This window comes from Atheta coriaria, unplaced genomic scaffold, assembly GCF_025399875.1.
Source record: "Atheta coriaria isolate IRGN ID8LTWV9N9 unplaced genomic scaffold, Caltech_Dcor_3.1 hic_scaffold_5_pilon, whole genome shotgun sequence".
NCBI classification, from domain to species: domain Eukaryota; kingdom Metazoa; phylum Arthropoda; class Insecta; order Coleoptera; family Staphylinidae; genus Dalotia; species Dalotia coriaria.
In genome coordinates, this window is record NW_027045447.1 from 9,081,388 (window position 1) to 9,103,344 (window position 21,957).

At 36.5% G+C, this 21,957-nt stretch overlaps 3 protein-coding genes across 5 annotated transcripts; 2 read left to right on the forward strand and 1 right to left on the reverse strand.

The window, feature by feature from the left end:
• The first annotated feature begins 283 nt into the window (after positions 1-283).
• On the forward strand, positions 284-4,964 carry LOC135792875 (ATP-binding cassette sub-family G member 1-like). The gene is made up of 9 exons (XM_065303662.1): positions 284-645; positions 767-1,074; positions 1,144-1,289; positions 1,999-2,237; positions 3,228-3,326; positions 3,388-3,669; positions 3,720-3,820; positions 3,880-4,038; positions 4,448-4,964. Exons 1-9 carry the CDS (start codon positions 579-581, stop codon positions 4,790-4,792), a joined length of 1,746 nt encoding a protein of 581 aa, XP_065159734.1. The 5' UTR covers positions 284-578; the 3' UTR covers positions 4,793-4,964.
• LOC135792876 (ATP-binding cassette sub-family G member 1-like) lies at positions 4,839-10,699 on the reverse strand. Of its 2 annotated transcripts, none has more exons than XM_065303663.1 (9): positions 9,922-10,699; positions 8,633-8,943; positions 8,133-8,278; positions 7,836-8,074; positions 6,238-6,440; positions 5,964-6,132; positions 5,709-5,809; positions 5,493-5,648; positions 4,839-5,421 (listed from the first exon to the last, which is right to left on the reverse strand). In XM_065303663.1, exons 1-9 carry the CDS (start codon positions 9,971-9,973, stop codon positions 5,080-5,082), a joined length of 1,719 nt encoding a protein of 572 aa, XP_065159735.1. In that variant the 5' UTR covers positions 9,974-10,699; the 3' UTR covers positions 4,839-5,079. The 2 variants fall into 2 exon arrangements, with proteins under 2 accessions (XP_065159735.1, XP_065159736.1); XM_065303664.1 differs by lacking the exon at positions 9,922-10,699 and adding an exon at positions 9,493-9,648.
• Positions 10,700-13,150: 2,451 nt separating this feature from the next.
• Sbf (SET domain binding factor) lies at positions 13,151-21,836 on the forward strand. 2 transcript variants are annotated; one of them, XM_065302235.1, is made up of 15 exons: positions 13,151-13,701; positions 13,763-14,127; positions 14,184-14,403; positions 14,462-14,703; positions 14,758-15,446; positions 15,554-15,568; positions 15,838-17,451; positions 17,516-18,325; positions 18,376-18,732; positions 18,796-19,117; positions 19,182-20,063; positions 20,144-20,297; positions 20,368-20,571; positions 20,630-20,712; positions 20,777-21,836. In XM_065302235.1, exons 1-15 carry the CDS (start codon positions 13,647-13,649, stop codon positions 20,867-20,869), a joined length of 6,105 nt encoding a protein of 2,034 aa, XP_065158307.1. In that variant the 5' UTR covers positions 13,151-13,646; the 3' UTR covers positions 20,870-21,836. The 2 variants fall into 2 exon arrangements, with proteins under 2 accessions (XP_065158307.1, XP_065158308.1); XM_065302236.1 differs by lacking the exon at positions 15,554-15,568.
• Positions 21,837-21,957: the final 121 nt, after the last annotated feature.

Below are 21,957 nucleotides of genomic sequence, written 5' to 3' on the forward strand. Positions count from 1 at the left end.
TTCATTAAAGTAAAACAAGAAATATTATTAAAATATAATTAAACTCTCTTTAATGACTATTTTTATTTATAATATTTATAATTATATAATATAATGCATAGTTTTGATCTTTGAACAGACTTTTAAATGTTTTTTATTGTTGTAAAAACTATTAATCAGCTTATATCGGTTCGGTTCGGTAATATTATTACATTAAACGTAATTGAGGTATGTTTGTCATCGTTCAACTCCGTATGCCAAAATGTGTCCATTATCTACAATGGCGTGCTTTGCGGTTGAGTAATGCTCAGTCGGCTGTTGATCGCGCACGAGATCGGATGAGCGTGCAGCGAACAACCGAGCAAAACTATTTTTGTACTTTTACGTACTGCAAACTTCAAACTCAGACACTTCCAACCTAAGACTCTTCAAGACAGTTTTCAATGGAAAGTGAAAGTTGTGTTTAAGTTGAATATAAAGTGCAAACGTATACATTTACATGTTTATCATAATAAATTCAGTTCCTAGTAATTTATAATTATTAAAACTGTGATTTGTGATTAAAATTCTGTGAAATTTATGAAAACAAATTCATCAAAATGAAGTTTAATAAAGAAGACACTTTTGAGTTGTTCTTTAGTGGGCTTTGCACCGAAACACCCAAAGGTAATAAAATTTCAAATAAAAATTAAAAAGGTGATTTGTTTATGCTGTGGGTTTATATAAAAACAAGTCTAGTCGTCTATTAATAAATCATTATCAGTAATTTTTAATGTGGTTCAACTAGGAAAACAAATCTTGCGAAATCTCATCGGTAAATTCAATGGAGGGTCGTTGATAGCAATCATGGGCACTTCCGGTGCCGGTAAGACGACGCTCTTGAATACGCTCAGCGGGTATCGGCCGCAAAACGCGTCATTTCGGCAGTTGCAAGTGAATGGCACCGACACGGACTTTGAGCACTTGGCGGGCATCTCTTGCTACCTCACGCAGGACATCCACCTGAATGATTTGTTGACTGTCGAGGAAAATATGCGTTTTGCTGCGGACTTTAAACTTGGTGTTACGCACTCGCAAATTGAAAAAAATGCTATTGTAGGTTTTAAAATTGTCAAATTTACTAAACTAATATAATATTTAGTATCTAGATGTGGTAATTTTTAGATTGCAGAATTATTAGATTCTTTTGGGTTGTCTGCAACGGGGACTACAAGAGCTGGGAAATTATCCGGTGGAGAGCGGAAACGACTTGCGCTTGCACTGGAAATGATTAATGATCCAAAAGTCATTTATTTGGATGAACCTACTACGTGAGTTACCATTATTTACAATTAATTTTTGCCTCACGACTGTATCCATATAGATTTTTTAATTTAAAGTAGTTTAATTTATTACTCTCTTGTTTATTGGACCAAATATGTATTAAATCTGCGTATATGATTTTCAATTTTAATTTTAATGAAAAACTGTATATTTTTATTGAGTATCGAGAGTTATCCAGTTAACCGGATGTTCATTTCAAATATTTAAATAGAAATATGCAGTCATAACAATGATTCAATATTTACTAGAAACGAATTTTTATTGAAATAAATGCATCTTATCGCCATCTCGAGTCGAACTATGTAACTATAACTATGATTTAATTTTTATTTCAACTTCTATTTCATATTTTTCACCAAAGTTATAATTTTATAACAAAACATAGTCTAAGAGTTAAAAAATTGATTTTAGATCGTGTCTTTCTAATTTTAGTCACAAAATTCATTACAGTTTTTATGTGAACATAAAATTTTAGTTTTTACGGTTTTCCTTGCAATTTTCTCATATTCTCTCGACTTTTAATCTTGCTTTGGATTTCTAAAAGTATCTCAAAACCAAAATAAACCAAAACGCACCAGACATTCTCCAGTTTTTGTGAGACTACGAATTTTATCATTTTTTAAATAATTCTTTATTAAATTTATATAAAAAAATATTTTTATATACTGATTTTTATTGATTTTATTTTTTGGTCAGTGGTTTGGACATTTCCGCAACACATCTAATCCTCGCATACTTGAAGAAAATCGCCGGAACTGGCAAGACTGTGATATGTACTATTCATCAAGTGTGTGCAAGTCATTTTGACCTCTTTGATCATGTCTACGTAATAGCTGAAGGAAAGTGTGCGTATCAAGGTCCACCACAAGAATTGGTTCCGTTTTTGGATAAACAAGGAATGCCCTGTAACATTTATCACAATCCAGCTGAATATCGTAAGAAAATTTTAATATTTAATAATTTTTATCAATTAAAAAATTACCTATAATTACATGAGGATTGATTATTAGCACATTAATTAAATGATGCAAAACACACTAGATGATTACAGTCCGCATGAACAACAGCGTGTTTTTGCTTTCGGAGCGCACGTTTGAATTGATTCCGATTAACTTTAGGGGCAAGGTCAAGCTCGATTTATTCAATGCACATTTCAGAGTACACAAGTGCAACAATTAAAACTAATTATTGTATATATAGAGTTATGCGAATTTATTAAAACAGTTTAAGACAATTTATCAGAAAATATTTAGTTTCAAACGTAATATTGCAATATACGTGTTTGAATTTTGTAGGTAAATATTAACTCTCCTATTTAATAAAATATTGACGCAAATACGTTTCGGATATGCGTGATAAGAAAGTAAAAGTAGATTATTAACTAAAGTATGTCAAAACTTCCCCGAACTTAGTATTTTTTATCATAATATTGACGTAAGATAAATTCCTAGAAAATATTACTACTTTTAAAGGTATTTATTGATTAAAACATGAAAACATAGTAATTTAATCAATATAATGTTAACGTCTTTCACCAATTGCCTTGCGTACATTATCAGTTTATGTGAATTAAGTTGCATACTTTTATCTGAATATATTTCATTACCCTTTTCCTCGTAATTTCGTTCTTGTATATTTTAATCACAATATAATATGTGCTAACTCCGATAAAATAACAAAAAGTAGCTTCTTATTATTTTCCTTGGTCATAACTATCTCTATAACAAAATTTATCGAAATTGGTTGAGTGGTTTCACAGTGAAAGCGTCACAAACATACTAACACACAAATAAATTCACATTTGCATCTATAATATGATAGTTTATTAACTGGCAAAGAAGTATTGTACTCACTTATCATATATTAAATCTCCCAAACGTAGTGTGCTTTTTTTATTATTTGTTAACTGTATCATATTTTTTCAGTGATTGAATTATGCTCTGGCGATTTTGGAGATGACAAAGCCACTGTTCTTATAAAAGCATCTCAAAATGGCAACACTTTCATTGAACAACACCCTAAAAGTATAAAATTAATACTTAATAATTTTCTTCCAAAAAAAATCAATTTAATTTTACTTTTCAGTGGCAAGACAAGATTCCTGCGACATTAATTGCTTCAAAACTGAAAACGCCACGTGGAGTTATCAGTGGAAAACATTATTAAAACGAGAATACACTAAACTAACAAGAAATCTGATATTAGTTCCAATGAGAATATTCGGTTCCAATGTACTGGCGTTTTTCCTTGGCCTGTTATTTTGGAACTTTGGTAACGATGCCTCAAAAGTGATATTCAGTTATCACTTTGTCCTGGGTGTCACTGCCAATGTCCTACTTACCGGCTTCATGTATCCGATATTATCTTGTAAGTTTTCTTTAAATGCACTTAAACACATTATAACCTAATTATTTCAGTTCCGCTGGAAATGGAACTCGTAAAACGGGAACATTACAATCGATATTATAGCATATTACAATATTATATGACGGTATTTATATTGGACCTACCAGTATCGGTAAAATTAGATAAATTAGAATAATTTTGATGATTTTATTGATAAATTTTGATTTTTAGTTAGTGGCGATTTCATCATCGTCCATGTTGGCTTGGTACATGTCAGGACAGCCAATAGAAAGTGAAAGAATCATGGTTTTTCTTCTTTTTATTGTAACATTTGGATGTGTCGTCAATGCAGTTGGTTTCTTCTTTGGAACTTTGAATTTATCAATTGGTGTAAGTAACTTCTTACTATTTCTTAAAATTAATCGCAAAAATGGCACAAAACACGCATTTTTTAAAATTTAACTTGTGAAGAACAAAGATAGGTTATGTATGTTCATAACCTACAAATAAAAAAATAAATTACCTATTTTTATCAAGCAGACGCGCATAAAATCATGCGGGTACGAAATAATTGAACAAAAAACTATTAATTACTCATTTTATTACTTTGATTAAACAAATTATATTTTATAACTATGGTTTGCGTTTAACCTTTAATGATTTCACATAAACAAAGCAATTTGAAAACGTGCAAGTAGATTTTAATTTTTTCTCCACCAGTTAATTTCATGTCTCGTTTAAATGTAAATTTATGTATTTACGCACCACATAAACTAATATTTTTCTATTTCATTTCAAGGCTTCATTATTGGCATGTACAGTCTCCCAACTCCCAATGTTGGTTATTAGTGGATACGCCATGTTCTTCCAAGACATGCACTGGTTCTACGAACGCCTTGGAACATTTGGTTATGTACGTAATGGCGTACAAGGATGCGCAGTCGCCATCTTTGGCCTCTCAACGCGTAAATTAATGTGTCCCGAAGAAGAAGAGTATTGTTTCTACAAAGAACCGCATCGATTACTCATCGACATGGGAATAGATCCGTTCCATTACGCAAAATGTTTTTACATGTTAGTTGTATGGTTGGTTGCAGTAAGAGTCGCGACGTATTTCACGATGAAATATAGGTTATCAATTTGATTGAGTTAAGTTTTTTAGATTTAGATTAGTGGAATAGTGTTGAAGGTTTTTAAAGTAAATTATTCTATTTGTATATTGATAATAATTTGTTAATAAGTCATACTTATGTTTAACCTCTCCGTCCAACACGCATTTTTTGTTTTCAAATAATAAATCACAATTTGTTTAATAACGAATTTTAAAAACAACTTAAACAGTCATAAAACATGTTTTAACACATAAAATAAATTTGGCCAGCCAATTAATCTCTTCGTCTTTTGTTTCTAAGTCTAATTCTATTGGTATTTTCATTTGTTCATGCGTTGTCGCATGACAAAGTAAGTAGCAATTTTGACCAGGCAATAATTCGCGCATAGAACCGCCACGTCGTGCCAATAGTGCTGTAAATCCACGCCGATCTCAGCGATGAAATGCTCACCACGCATGTACAAACAGTATTCGTTATCCGGGCACGTCCACTTCGGGCGGTCCATACCGAAGAGCGCCACTGATAACATGCTGAGGCAGTATTTGAGATAAGCGAAATTCGACACGTATCGCACTGCCATTGCGAGGTCTTTCAGCATGAAACCAAATCCGCTCAATAACATCAGAGGAGTTAAGATGAATGAACCAACAAATATTCCATTCTGAAATTTAATTAATTTTATACAAATAATGTGAAATGTATGTGTGGATATTGAGTTGATTGTTTAATTACCACTAGTTTCATGCCGGAGCCAATTAAAAGTCCCACGCTTTGTGATGTTAATATGACGAAAAGTTGACCGAATGAAAACATGGCGAAACGGCGTAGTTCCAAAAGTTGGCCGGTCATTAAGTAGGTGATTGCCGATGTTAATAAAGTACAAAATAACTAAAACAAGAAAATGTGTAAAATTTAAAGGATTTACATTGTTATCAACAAGTTACTTACAGCTAAAGGATATTCGGTCAGAGTGTTTGCTATCAGATAGTTTTTAAGTCGATAGTAGCCATTGAAAAGTTCTTTTTTTAAGATTGGTGCTTCTCTTGGAACTAAAACACAATTATATTTCCATTAAATAAAATTATTACTACACAAAAACAAGATATAACGCAAGAATGGAATAATATTGAGGTTATGTCGGATTATTTTCAAGTTTAGTACATTTTAACATCAATTTCCAAATAATTATAACCTTAAACTTACAATATAGAATAGTTAACATTAAAGCTGGTTGCGTATTGCCGATGATAAAAGCCAGAAGCATGTAATAGTTGTGCAACATTCTCGAGGCATCATTGCCAGCATTGAAATACAATCCTCCAATCAGTAAACAAACTGATATACTGCCAAATATTCTCAAGTGCACTAAATTCTGAAACAATCAAAACAATCACACATTACCAATAAAACCTTTAGGCAAATAGAACTGACTTTAAGATATTGATAAATTGAATTGTTTAAAATGTCCCTGGTTTACTTTGTTTCGATGTAGTTTGAACCACTGCCACTTCAGAAGTGTTCGAAATTCGTAGAAATGCGAGAGGCAGATTTTCGTGTTCATCGGTGGCTTTTGCTTGATTTCTTCGCCGGTGGTGTACAGTAGATTGCGGCCATTGTCGATTGCTTCAATCATTCGCTCGATTTTATCTTGGCCATAATCACCACTAGACATTTCTATGACTATAAAAAATAAATAGATTTAAATTGAGCAAATAAAAATATATGTTTATCTTGGCGTAAAGTGACCTTGACTTAATTTTTATCAATGCAATTTTTTATCTGTGTTTATTATTAGATCAAGAACAGATGGGCAAATGATTTGATCCGATAAGTATTTCAGTAATCTATCGCCGCGTGTTACTGTTAGTTACAACCTTTATAACTCAAGAACGGATCGACAAATTTCGATGATCTATGATTTGTTAGATTCCTCTAAGCTCCAATAGCAGAATAATTATTAAAATGTTAAAATTTATGGGATGTAAGTTGGTAATTGCAAATCATAGCAAAAAAGTAAAAATTAATTACATTTTTACCAAAAACTAAATTCTGTTTTTGTAGATTATAAGAATTAATAATACAATGTCTTATTTTGATGTCAACACAATATAATTGAATAATTTGTTCATATTACTTGTGATTGGAATGGAAAGTTGTAAAGTCTCAAATTTGAAAAGTGCATAAATACATGCAGCGCATTATGAATCATTATAATCATTACAAGAAGCAAATTAATGGCCTGCTGCCGGCGTTGCAGGCGTTATGATTCAAATTCATTTAATAATGCATTAGAAAGTTGCAATCGCTGCAATCTAGTGAGTGTAGTCAGCTGAGATTGACAGAGAGGTAAAAGTGCAATCATGAAAGGATTATTACTTCTTTTTTTGCTGTAAATATAATTATATATAACGAGAGAATATTATATAACATTAACTTCAGGAAGTGCTAAGAAATAGTTTGTTTTTTTTTAATAAAGAAACACTACTTTTCAATAAATTAAGAAGCAATATTATTTCATCCGTGCATCATGTTGGAAATTTGCATACATTCACACTTTGTTTTTTTTTTCAGGTTATAAATTTCCAGCTATTTGAATTCTTGAAACATGGCCTTTTAGAAATATTTTAAACCAAAAATTGTGTAAATTTTAACCGTTCTCAAATTTTCCTGAACCTAACAAACGTCACCTCGTTGTTTTTAAGTAATAAATGAATGATAATTGACATTCTTCATAAGTAAACATTACAAATTGCCTATTGCACTCATACTTCACCGCTCTATTAATTAAAGATTTCGCAAATGTTTGCCATTGGCTTGGCTAAACGTGTCAATAGCTACTACAATCCTTAAAAAGTCCACAACCGCACATATGATTACATGCAGAATGCAGAAATGCAGAAATTTACCATTGCCCAACCACATCGCCTTGATCTAGTCGTCAAATGTTCGAATGCATAACTCAAATGCATTCGCGACATGCATTTGAATGTTCATCTGCGCAATATTTATTTGATTGCAAAATATAGGTAAAAGCTAAGTAACTAAGTAAACTAAACAAAAAGTAAATATTCTTACTGTAATCGGCCGGATTGGAGAATAAACTGCAGGGTAGATCCAATTTGTCGAAGAATTTAATCATCTGTTTGATATCGCCTTGATACGTGCAATATCCTTGCGACAGGACGTAAACTTGATCGAAGAGTTTGAAAATGCCATCGGAGGGTTGGTGGATTGTGCAGATAACAGTTTTGCCTTGATGTGTGAGGTTTTTAAGTTCGCTGATGCATTGGTAACAAGATAAACTGTCTAAACCACTGAAAATAACGTAAATTTTGTTTTATATTAAAAATATTAAAAATAATTATTTCTTACGTTGTTGGTTCATCTAAGAACAAAAACATCGGATCGCTAAGCATTTCTTGAGCGACTGACAAGCGTTTCTTTTCTCCTCCGGATAATCGTCCTGTCATTGTGTCTCTTTGGTCGTACAAACCCAAAGAAATCAAGATTTCATTCACCTAATATATATTAAATTAATTTTTATTATTTTTAGGTTAAATTTGGTTAGGTTTACTGTCAAATATGCAAAAATGACATTTAAGGTTATCAAATGTCAAATTGCTTTCGATGTTGACGTATATTAACTTTTAGGTTAGGTCAATGTCAAAGATCGCGGTTGTTTATCGCATCAATAACAACACACTGACACAAAATGCTCGTTATTATGTCGGTTGCCATTGGCAACGTAATTTTATACATAAAAATAACAAATTTTTAACGATACTACTATAAACGTTGACAGTGAGTCACACTATCCGTAATAAATATATTCACATCAGCATTTTTTACTTTTGTTAATATTGTAATCTTACCTGACATAATTTCGACTCGTAATTATCACCGGGTCCCAATTTAAAATCCGCAGCATACATCATATTCTCCGCGACGGTAAGATAGTCGCAGAGATTATCGTCCTGCGTGATGTAGCAAGAGACTTTTTTAAAGTCTTTCACATTACGCTCGACGCTATCGATGCGCACTTTGCCGGAGACATTTTTCGTCCTGAAGCCTGTCAGGATATTAAGCAGGGAAGATTTACCGGCGCCAGACGGGCCCATAATGGCGATAAGCCTTCCCGCTGGAAAGTAACCGTTGATATCATGGAGGATGTTCTTTTTAGTGCCTATAAACGTAAAAGTTGATCAAAATTGACGTCATGTGTGTGTTTGTTAGCATAAGAAAAAAAAATTAAACAGACGGAGGCAAATTCCGAAAATGTGCTGATGGGTAAACAAAGTCCGGTTTTCATGTTAATTCCGAATTTAACTTAACTGAACGTTTCGTGGTTGCGGTCAAAAACATAAAATAAATTCCAACGCAAAAAATATTTAATTATTTCATCTCACAACATAGTTTTTCCTTTTTTCACGTTGATGACCAAACAGTTGCATAGCTATCGTAACCAAACAATGCATAATGTAATAAATCAGCTGTTCTGTACTTAAACCGCAACTCAAAACGTTAAGTTTTTTAAATTACAAAATTTAATATCAATAACTACATAAAATGTAAATAATTGACATGTAGTTAACATATAATTTATTATTATTATTATTAATATTAATAGCGTATTTTCATCGTTTTTAAACAATTAAGCAGCAACATTTTCACAAATATTTAAACTTTACAATGTTCTATGTCTATCTAATAATGATAAATCACTATAACACACCTTTTACCATCATCGGCACACAAAAGTAATAAATGTTACCACATAACTGCAATAATAAAAGTCATGCAAAAGTTCACGTCGCGCAATTTACCAAGTAAATTATTCGTTATTGTTCGCTTTTCAATGCAAAGACGCATGCAGCCAACCAACAAACGATTCGTAATGAATTTCAAGTGTACCTAACTCTTCACTCTTAACCACTCTGACGTTAAACACGACCACAACGCCATTTCATTATTAGCACTTATCATCCATGTGCTAGCTTCTGCGTATGTCGGTGTGTAGAAATATTTTATCAACCGCTATGTAAATACAGTTCAAGGGCAATATTTATTTATACACATTCGACACGTTTGACTTCCAGACCGCGACTGCGATCAACAAATATGCCAAAAATTCACCAATTACAAAATTAATTAACGTACTCACCATTTAGTGATGTGACAGTGTAGGTAATTTCGGAAAATTCGAGCGCGCACATTTTCACCACTCGCTGCAAGCACGCGCGAAAGCAAAACCGTAACGAAACTGAAATCGGCGATGATTAATCTCTCGCGTTTTTATCGCGCTGCAATGATGAAACGAGCCAAGCTGACTCGTGCGTTGTGCGATATCATCTGCTGTTTTGACGAACGAAAACTAACCGACCAACCGATGAAAACCAAACCGAAAACGAATACAATAGAAATGGAATCACATGCAAATATTCATCCGGCATATAAACGCGTTGAAATTTCAATCATAATGACGCGGATTACGACTTGACGGTGCAAAGAACTAAACGGAACTGAAACTTGAACGCGCAAAACTGCAACTTTGCAACCTACAAGAGCAAGTGAAAAGTTAGCGTGAAGCAAGTGTTTAGAATATAGCAACGAATAGATAAATATTAAACATCGATGTGTGAATATTAAGCGAGCAAATTCCACGCGTGAATAATCCAAAGCAGGCCCAGTTGGAGAATGATCAAGACCAGCACGAGGTACGCCATAATTTTTTATTCTTGTTGTGTGTTTTTGATGCGGTTGGGAATCGACACCGGGTGACCGCAAAGATGGCCGACGTGTGTGTACGAGATGCGACTGCAAACTGCAGGTGAACAATGCGGCGATTATGTTTAAATGCATCGCCGGTGATAAAGATGCAAGACGGCCATCGAGGAAGAGGAATGCGCGAGCCCACTCGCACGTATCTCACTATTCTTCTGCCTATAATCATCTGCTTACAAAATGGCAACCATCCAAGATGTGCAATGCTTGTAATGAGCGCATGAGCACACGCGAGCTTTAATCAACGCCGCATTGTAGTTGTATGCAATTATCTTTTGTTGTGCGTTAATCAGTTTTGTTAATAAGTTGTGTTTTGTGTTATTTGATATTGTTACGATACTACGTTCTTTTAATGAATGTGTATGTCTAATTGTTTGATATCTGTGTGTTTATAAAGTGAAATTTAATATGTATTTATTTAGTTTTGTATTTTTATGTTTGATGGTTATTATTTGCTAACTGGGATTTTTTTCTGTTTGATTTTAATAATAATGGATAGTTTTGACATTGAACTAACCCCGACGTTTACTCACGTCGACTTAGACAAAATGCAGACTAAGTAATTATTTTCACACCTTTCGAATGAATGTAACAATAAATTAACAATAAACGTTTATGATACACAATATCTGGATGATGTAATATGTTGAAAATGCTTAGCTGCGGATGTCTAAAAACGTAATTTATAATTTCATAAAATTAATGTGATTTTGTACGTTTGTTACGTTTTAACACAAAAACTACTGCATTAATTTTGATAAATTTTGATATATAGATAATTAAGACATTAGAAAATGATATGCGCCACTTTTTGTTGCAAATATATAATTTTAAGGGTGTAAAATAAGGGATGAAAGTTGATATTGAAATTTAATCAAACTAATAGTTATATAAACCATTGTGAGGTGGCCCTAAAGTGCATTACTCGTATTTCTCATTTGTTTAAATCAAAATGAATCCTTTTCTTAAAATTCTCTCTTCTCTTATTAAAATCTACAAGAGCAAAGATGATGATGCTTATCATAAGCAATACAATTTCACAAATTTTCATCTCTTGAAATTTTTGATTTACTCTGTGTAAGTTGCAGTTTGTGTGCATAGTATTGTATGCGGTGTTTTGTAGATGTTTGTAAAGAAAGCGATCGAAAGCAAAAGTGTTTGCTGCCATGCACACGCAAGTGCAATTATTCGAGCTGGGTGGCATTCATTTCCTCGTTTTTCGACTTTCTTCGTTTTCTGCGCAAATCGGACCTGCATATTATTTGCGTTTCCACTTTGTTTTGTTTTGCGCCGTGCGTCTGTGCAAGCGGATTAAGGCTTAAGTAGCGGCACATGCTAAGTGCGTGTGTAATCAGTGACTGCGTTTCTATGTTGGTGGTTTTTTTTTTTGCGCAAGCCAACTGCTTTATATCACTTGATGTCCGACAAGTATAGCCGTTTTCTATCGCTAATTTAGTTTTGGTTTACATGTGAATGTAAGCAACTAGTGTTACACATATGTGACATGTGCGGTTTACGCTGCACGAGTAAATTGGAAGAAATATTGCGCTAGACTTGCTTTGCGTGGGTGTCAATATGAATTTTAAGTGTTATCTTATTTGCTTTGCAATTCGCAAGTTGATAATAAGTGTGACACAGTTGTAAACTTTGTAATTAGATAGTGGACTTTGCAATTAATGTAAATTTGATTTGATTTAACCTTACGAGTATTAAAAAAAGAGTTATCTCAGATTCAAATTGAATAATATTTGCATTGTAGTCAGTTGTCACAAAGTCCATATTGAAATAAAACGTCGGTTACTACGCATGTAGTGATTGATTCTAATTCAAATATTGAACTAAGAGGTAAATAAAATAATATTCAAGCAGGAAAAACAATTATTCAAATGCAATGAAAAGAAAATCTGAAAATAGTCAAGGAGTATAACATTATTGAGAAGGAAAAATAGAAAACAGAAGAAGAATTCAAAAAGGGAAGAAAACTATTGCAGAAAAAGTAAAAGAAAATAATTTCAGTGCACACCACTGCGCTGAACGGATTTTTCTGACGTCCGGTAGCAAAAGTTGCCTAGATTGTGTCGAGTGATTAACAATATCTATGTCTGTAATTATTGCATTTACTTTAAAATTCATTAAAAGTGATTCAAATCAATAAAATTTCAGTCACACTTTTCATTCTTATTTGTTTTAATAATTAATATGTGTTATATTTGACCTCTTTAATGTTTAAAAAGAATGTTCTAATCTTCATCTGAATTTTGTTGCTTTTTCTTTTTTTACATGTGAATTTTATCTACATTTGATAGTAACTAAAACTTGAAGTTTCTAACTGTTTAAACTTTTAAAATGTTTAGTTTACATTTATGGCTATTGAGGGCGCCACCTCCCGGACCCAAGTTTGTTCCGATTCCAAAGGTTTATTTTCGATGAATTTTCAGTAAATTGTCCTATAACAAACAAAATTCATAAATCCATCAATTAAAACTCTTCTTAAACTATTAATCCTATTCATCTTTAGTAGTTATTAGTTGTTTTTTGTTCTACTTTCTAATAAATTTGCGTTATTCTTTATTAGAAATCTATCGAGCGTACCGAGCATACGTCAACTGTCAAGTGTAATGTTGATCTCGTAGTAAATCGTACAGAAAACTTTGCGCCGCGTTCGTTGTGCCGTGCTATGTGCTGGCCTGTGGCAGTGGCCCAGGTGATTTAATTCTCGTTCATCTCATCAATTAGGCTCCGCGTCGCCGTCCGCACGATTTCGCCGCGAGCACCAGCGGGCCATCGCCACGGCCGCATAATAAAAATGGCGTTCTGAGTGTGTCTTCCCCGTGTTGCTGGAGAATATTATTCGCCTGGGTGTGGCTTGTGGAGGAGAGTTTACGAACGCGTTTCTGCAGGACGGCCCCAGCTTCTGGAAGTGTCTTTTACAATCATTAACATCACACAGCAAGGTTATAACCAGTTACAAGCAGCCCAACTAGACAGTAACGCCAGAGAGAAAGCGGCCAGATTTTGGCTTGGAGTGAACAACATGTGCAAGAAAAAATGTTTGTTGCTGGATGGTAAATAGTAAAGGATGCCACTGAAGGATTAGACAAGATAATGTCACGCCTGGCTGATTATTTTGTCGTTGTCGGCTATGATCATGCGAAAGAAAGTATGTTTTCTATAAATTTATAACCAAAACATAATTAATTTCACTATTTATGGCATTTTAGGAAGTGGCACTAGCAATGGGATTATTCTCCAGCGTTTTCCGGAGAAAGACTGGCCGGATACTCATTTTATTGAAGGAATAGAATGGTTTTGCCAGCCACAAGGATGGGCTCTCTCAAGGGACAGACAGGAACCACGTTTCTTCCTGTCTGTTCTTACAGACATGGACGCGAACCGGCACTATTGTGCTTGTCTGTGTTTCAACGAGACTGTGTCGATCACGCCGAGTAAACCAGTCGATGAGGATGAGGATGTTGATGGAGATAGTTTGGTGCGCGCAGTGCCAGCTATCTCACATCATACAACAATGTATGCACCAAAATGCCTTGTGCTGGTGTCGCGGTTAGATTATATAGAAACGTTTAGAGTAAGTTATTATTTAAAACTTGTTGATTATGTGTACATAATTGTTTTGTGTTGTAGAATTGTTTAGGCATAATTTATACGGTGTACGTTGAGAATATCGACGTGCCGTTGGAGACGCTGGTCGGTAATATCCTGGGATGCATTCAGGTACCGCCGCCCGGTGGCCCCCAGGTGCGGTTCAGCATCGGGGCGGGTGATAGGCAGGCGTTGCAGCCGCCCATCAGTCCCTCGCTGCCAGTCACGCATACTTCTGTTAACTTATTATTCCAAGAATTAGGTTTGTTTGATTTTATAAATTAATTTCATATTTTTAATCATTTCTTTATTTATGATAGGTATAAGGAATGTGTTAGTATTATTCTGTGCCATAATGACAGAGCACAAGATTCTATTCCATTCAAAGAGCTACAACAGACTGACTGAAGCTTGCCGCGCACTCACTGCGCTCATGTATCCGTTTCGATACAGCCACGTTTACATCCCGTTGTTGCCCGCTGCACTAGTCGAAGTGCTCTCCACGCCGACACCATTCATCATGGGCGTGCATTCTTCACTGAAATCGGAAACAACTGAACTCGTAAGTTGTCATTAATAAAAATTAAACATTTCTAAGTATTATTTTTGGTTTAAGATGGATGTAATTGTTGCTGATTTGGACGGAGGCAGTATAACTGTGCCCGACGGCGTCTCACTACCACTGCTACCTGAACCACTGTTAAGTAATACTCAAGAGGCGCTTAGCCTTATCCTGCAACCTGAATTAAGTTGTGCGGATCATGCGTTCCTTCCGCTGGCTGTGCGTGCACCGCAGCCCAATATGCTGGACAAGCAAATCCGTGCGGTCTTCATGCGGCTGTTCGCTGTTCTCTTACAAGGTTATCGCAGTTGTCTCACGCTCATACGCATCCACCCTAAACCGGTGATAACCTTCCACAAAGCTGCATTTCTTGGCGAACGCATGTTGATTGACTGCGATTTCACCACGCGTGTGTTGGACTGCATGTTTTTTACTAGTTTTGTCGCTGAGCGAGGCGCTCCTTGGAGGCCGTGCGATGTTTGGGATGAGTTATATAGTAATATTGGGGAGTTGCTCAAGAAAGAGGCTAAAGAACCGACGTTGATGCTTACACATCTGGAGGAATTGGCGCGGCAGTTATATTCGAACGAGAATCCCAATCCTCAAGCATACGCGCAAAAGATCTTAGCGCCGCCGGAGGGTGCTTTTGCAAGGATACATCAACCTGCGTTACCTACGATAAATCCGCTGCAGGTTCAAGCAATTATCGAGGAAGGACTGTCGAAACACGATTTGAAATCTAGGTAGGTTCTGTTTGATTTGCATGGGGTATCATGGAATAATAGTATGTTTGATTATACTTGTCATGATTAGATACAGTGTTAATATTGTATTCTTGTTTTGTGCTTAGCGGAGACTATGCATGGTAAGATTGATGGTTTTGGTGTGTTTTGATTGTGTTAAATGTTGAAGCGGAGATTATTATTTGTATGTATATAAATAATTTGTCTAACTGGATAATTGTTAAAAAAATTATTCGTATAAACCGTGTGTAAATGCTCCGCTCCAATAATTTTTGTGGTTTTTACATTAATCTAACGTTAATTCCTTTTTATTGAAAAAAAGAAATGCATGAACTAATTAATTGTGTCCTGCATGTTGATGCATTGTGTAATAAAAGAAATGAATTCCTAGGTTGCAATCATTGAGACCAATCCAACCTCGGATAGTACCAATGGGCCCACATATATCAACACTAAACGAAAACAAGAACCCAGTGAGTAACTCCGCACGACGTTTAGAAGTACTCCGCAATTGCGTCAATTGCATTTTCGAAAATAAAATCTCAGACGCGCGTAAAACCCTCCCGGCGGTCAAACGCGCATTACAATCAAAAGCTGCCCGCCTTGCCTTGTGTAACGAACTATCACAGCATGTGAACGGCAATAAAGCGATGTTGGATACGCAACAGTTTGATCTCGTCGTCCGGCTTATGAACTGCGCTCTTCAGGATGATTCCTCAATGGATGAACACGGCGTTGCGGCGGCGTTACTTCCGCTAGCCACGGCTTTCTGTCGAAAGTTGTGCACTGGCGTGATACAATTCGCATACACTTGCATTCAGGAGCACTCCGTCTGGCAGAATCAACAATTCTGGGAGGCGGCGTACTACCTTGACGTGCAGAAAGATATCAAAGCTTTGTACCTCCCACGGTTGGATACAATCAGTCCTCGACTTGGGATTGAAAAGATTAGTCCCACATCACCGAGGGACAACAATAGTAAAGATTTTTATTGGGGAAATCGCAGGAGTGTTATTAACAGAGTTGCGGAACCCAGCGCATTGGAGATCGCAGCCGAGCAAATGCGCGTGTGGTCGAATTATGATATAGCGAAACAGAATGAGTTGTTGCAGAGCGAAGAGAGCACGCTGTACAGTCAAGCAATACACTATGCTAATCGAATGATATCACTGCTAATACCTTTAGACGTTGGAACGAAGTATCACAGACAAGATCATCATTATGATGATGAACGCGCTAGTAATAGTATAGCAAATTCCGTTGCTGAGAGTGACAGTGCGGATGCAGAGTCAGGGTTTGGTGATCAAGATCCTGGTGAAACTGGAGCAACCGTCATTCGCTTGGTTTCGCGGTTTATTGATAAAGTGTGTAATGAGGGTGGTGTAAATCGTGACCAAATTCGCAATTTACACCAAATGGTTCCTGGGGTTGTGTACATTCACATTGAGACCCTTGAGGCGGTTTATCGAGAATCAAAGAGATTGCCTCCCATACAGAAACCTAAGATTAACATGCCCAGCATGTTACCAGGCGAAGAAATTATCATAGACGGTCTGAGGGTTTATCTTCTGCCGGACGGTCGAGAAGAATCAGCCCCTGGTAATTTGGGAGGTCCACCATTGTTGCCTGCAGAGGGTGCCATCTTTATCACCAACTATAGGATTATTTTCAAGGGTACACCTTGTGATTCACTAGCGTGCGAGCAGGTTATCGTGAGGACTTTCCCAGTAACATCGTTGACGAAAGAGAAAAGGGTTGCAGTACAATATTTAGCACATCTTGATCAATGGCTGCAGGAGGGTTTACAACTGAGGAGTTGTACCTTTCAGTTGATGAAACTCGCATTTGACGAGGAGGTCACTGCTGAGAATATCGAAGCGTTGCGGAAGTGTATTCATAAGATTCGGCATCCGCCCGATGTCTTCCATCATTTCGCTTTTACTGGGCAGATTGTCGTTTCGCAGACGCCATTACACAAAGGCAAGGAGAAGAATTCAACTTTAACGTAAGTTATTTTATTAAAATTGTGTAGGTCTATGTAATTAACTTGTTTGTATGTTATTCTTTAGGGGTTTTGCAAAGAAAACTTTGTGGAAAACAGCTCGCAAGGCGGGTTTCAAACAGAAACCTACTTCGAAACGTCAAAAATACGTGCTTCCGAACATCGTAGTAAATAACTCAAAATACCTCACTTCACCTGGTAGAATGAGTCTTCCAAACACGGATGACTATGGTCATGATGATGACTCCATTGGCGAATATGAATCGGGGCCACCCTCAAATATATCCATTACCACAACACCTGCAGACACGAAAACGCTGGAAAGACTAGCAGAGCGTAGTTATGTACGGGATTGGCAACGCATGGGACTGTGCACTGAAAGTGGATCACCGTCAAATGCAAAGCCAGCGCCTGATCATTTCCGGTTGACTTCGGTGAATTCTATTTATATGATTTGTCGAAGTTACCCGGCTTTAATGGCGACTCCGGCGAGTGTATCGGATGAATCTATCCGACGGTTCAGTCGTTGCTATCGCCAGGGACGGATTCCTGCGATAACATGGAGACATCCAAGGACCCGGGCGTTGTTACTGCGTGGTGCTGGTCATCACGCAAAAGGAGTAATGGGAATGCTAAAGAGCCATCCCAGTAGTAACACTTCAACGGAAACAACGTCGTCAGTGGAGCAGGAGCGATATTTGAGTGCGCTGGTGGCCGCAACGCCGATTTTTAACCAACGGCAAGGCTGGGGCATGTCTGACAGTAGTCTTAGTATAGATTCCTTGTTCCTTGCAGCTGAGGAACATCTTGGCGGGACTTTAACGCCTGAAGTTGCACGAAGAACGAATCCTTTCAATAAAGCCATCGGTACTTTAGGGTAAGTTATTAACGTGTATTAAACAAAATGGTGGACATGATATTTTGTAGTGGTTTTCAAAGAACAAGTGGTGGGAAAGGTCCCAAGAACTTTGGGCGTTGGGGTTCACTGAAAGATAAACGTCACGCTTCACAAGCATCGCTCAGCAATGTATCTCAAAATAAGGCGAATGCTAGGCACTCGGCGGAAGTGGACGGCACCGATGGTGTTAATTCATTGCAGCGTGCCGCATTGTACATCCTTGGCGAGAAAGCACAGATGAAGGGCGTCAAAGTGGAATCCGCACCAAAGACTGATTTTATACCGGTGGAGTATCACGACGTGCGGCATACGAAGGCAGCGTTTAAGAAGCTCATGCGCGCTTGTATTCCTAGCTCACAACCGGAACCCGATCAGAGTTATCACAAGTAATTATCTGATTTATTTAAAAATTTGTAATGTATTTTTAATTTTCTATATTTATTGTTTAGATTGATCGAAAATTCGGAATGGCTGCAACAGTTGCAGAACATAATGCAATTGTCTGGCGCAGTTGTGGATCTGCTTGATTTACAGGGATCATCAGTGGCGATTTGCCTTGAAGACGGCTGGGATATTACCGCACAAATCTCATCGATTGCTCAATTATGTTTAGACCCACATTATCGTACACTAGATGGTTTCCGCGTGTTGGTAGAGAAGGAGTGGATTGGTTTTGGCCATCGTTTCAGTCACCGAAGTAACCTCAACGCTACTTCCCAAGCTAGTGGGTTTGCGCCGACGTTCTTACAATTTTTAGACGTCGTTCATCAAGTATGTCCAAAGAAAAATGTTTTATAATGGATGTGATGATAATTATTCTTGTATTTTTATGTAGATACAAAAGCAGTACCCAATGGCATTCGAATTCAACGACTACTATCTCCGTTTTCTTGCTTATCACTCAGTTTCATGCCGCTTCCGCACTTTTCTATTTGATTGCGAGTTGGAACGTGTTGAAAGCGGTGTGGCTGCAGTGGAAGACAAACGGGGCTCGCTCACATCGCATCATAAGAGCGTAGATACAATATCCGACGACGAAGGAGTCTACCCGGGTGGTAGGCTTGCTGGTACAATCTCAGGGCTTAATCTAGGCCAGTCCGTTTTCGATTACATCGAGAAACAACACGCACGTTCGCCGATGTTCTTCAATTCGATGTATACCCCTGATTTGGAGCATCATGTACTCCGACCGCAATCTCATCTTCCTTGCCTGGAAGTGTGGGGGTATTACATTGATGAGGAACTGGCGTACGGTCCCAGTTACGACATCGAAATCGTGCAAATGGACGCACAGCAAGAGGAAGAAGCGGCGGCAGCTGATGGGATAACTAAATCGACCAGAAATATTGTTACAAAAGGTTATGATATCTCGAATCGCAGCGTACCGGAAGCTTTCGGACATTTATTGGAGGAGATTCATCGCTTGGAGACTGAGCTGGGACATTTACCACAAAAGTGGAAAGTGTTGTGGGATAAATTGGAATTGCCTTCTTCGGACTCACTGACAAGACATGCTTCATTCAGTACTGCGTTGGTGAGATCGCATGGCCGGTTGGTTCATAAAAGGTCCACTCTAGAAATTCTTATGCGGGGTAAAATGGTGGGCGCAGCGGAAGCTACTTTGGGTTATTCTCATCCGCACAGATTTGAAAAATATAATTACACAACTCCAACGCAATGTGATTTATGTGCAAATGTACTTTGGGGACCAGTGAAGGTGAGAAACAGATTTCAAAATGACAGCGATTATTAGCATCTAATTAGATTCATACTTAAACTTATATTTTTAATTTATAGACGGGTATGAGATGTCAGGATTGTGGATATAGCTGCCATGAAAAGTGCATTGAAGGTGTGCCCAAAAATTGTACGAAGTATAAGATCGCCGGCGATAATAACACATCACAAACAATGACGGCAACTGGGGGTGACAACGGTTCAGTTAGTTCAGGTAACATTCAAAGCAATATTTGAAAATTTGAATGGGTCTTATCCTTGATTTGTTCAAATATCTTTTACAGGCAGTGCAAGACAAACTTCTAGTCAACAATACTACGAGCAATTTTCTTCGAACGTGGCCGAGAATCGAACGCACGAAGGATATCTCTACAAACGCGGCGCTTTGCTCAAGGGTTGGAAGCAACGCTGGTTCGTCCTGGATTCCATCAAACATCAGTTGAGATACTACGACGCGATGGAAGATTCTCATTGCAAAGGATTCATTGGTATGTTTTACATTGACAACATAACTATAAATTCTAACTTTAAAATATCTATGTTTAGATCTTTCCGAAGTCATTTCCGTGACACAGGCCACTCCTGCGCCAGGTCCTCCTAAGAAAACTGATGATAAATCATTCTTTGACGTAAGTTTTTACAGAAATATTAAATATATTTAAAAATATTAATTTTTATTGTGTATTTATTTAGTTACGAACAAACAGGAGGACTTACAACTTTTGCGCTGGTGATGCAGGCAGTGCTCAGGAATGGATCGAGAAGCTTCAAGCATGCCTTCAGTGAACAGCGAAGCAACCCAGTACTATCTTGCTTTTAAATGTTTGCTTAATTCATAGCTCAAACTCTCACTCAGTTATATATATTTCTTTTACACTTCGCATCCAAAGGTTATTCTTAGTCATAATTTTAATCCGAACGCGAAAACACGTGAGACACGCCCGGTCAGAAAACAAATATATTATATATGATATTTGTATATAGATGGTATATTTACTAGAATTTTTTTAAGTTGCATATAAGTTTTGACAAATGAATATATATTTTTATAAATGTTAGCTTGCCGCGGACGCGCATGCGAACAGAGACGAATGTTAAATGGGATATTATTTACGTTTGCGGTGTTTTACTTGTTAGCACGACATTTTAAACCTGATTGTTGTAATAATGAGGCTTTATGTGTCTAATGATGACAAATCAATGAAAATCAGGAGCGAACTAATCATAAGCACACGAATCATGCGCGAGAGCTCTCTACTCACACAAAAGACACGCGATCTGATTTGGAATCATAATAACTTGTAAGTTACGGCATAACATTATCGGGACAGTATTTGATTACATTCCCATCCTCCACACACTTACACACACACCTAGCAGGAATTACGTTACATATCTTGGAGGCGGGCTTCAAGTAAACTAAATCATCACGCACGGTGTGATGCTTTAATTTCACAAGTCAAGCTGATAATCGCATCATCCACACAATAACTAAGTATTGGTTGTCGGAATATACATGATTACATTGTTATGCATTACTTATTACATTTTGTTTTGTGATATTATCTACATATTTGATATTACCTATTGTATTGTTTAGTTTTTTTCCTACAACAACAAAAAAATAATACAAAAGTAGCTACATATTTGTAATGCGAAACGGACGAGACGCTGAGAGTATATGATAATAATAGATAGTAATATTATTGAAAAGTTGAATGAAAATGCAAATTATGGGAGATAATGAAATGAACATTTGATATATTAATATTCATCCATTCCTAATCATTTTTTCTATACCATATTTTGTTTATTATTGATTTCATTGTGCAATGCGAAATGATAATAATGAAATATTGTCACAATACTAATTC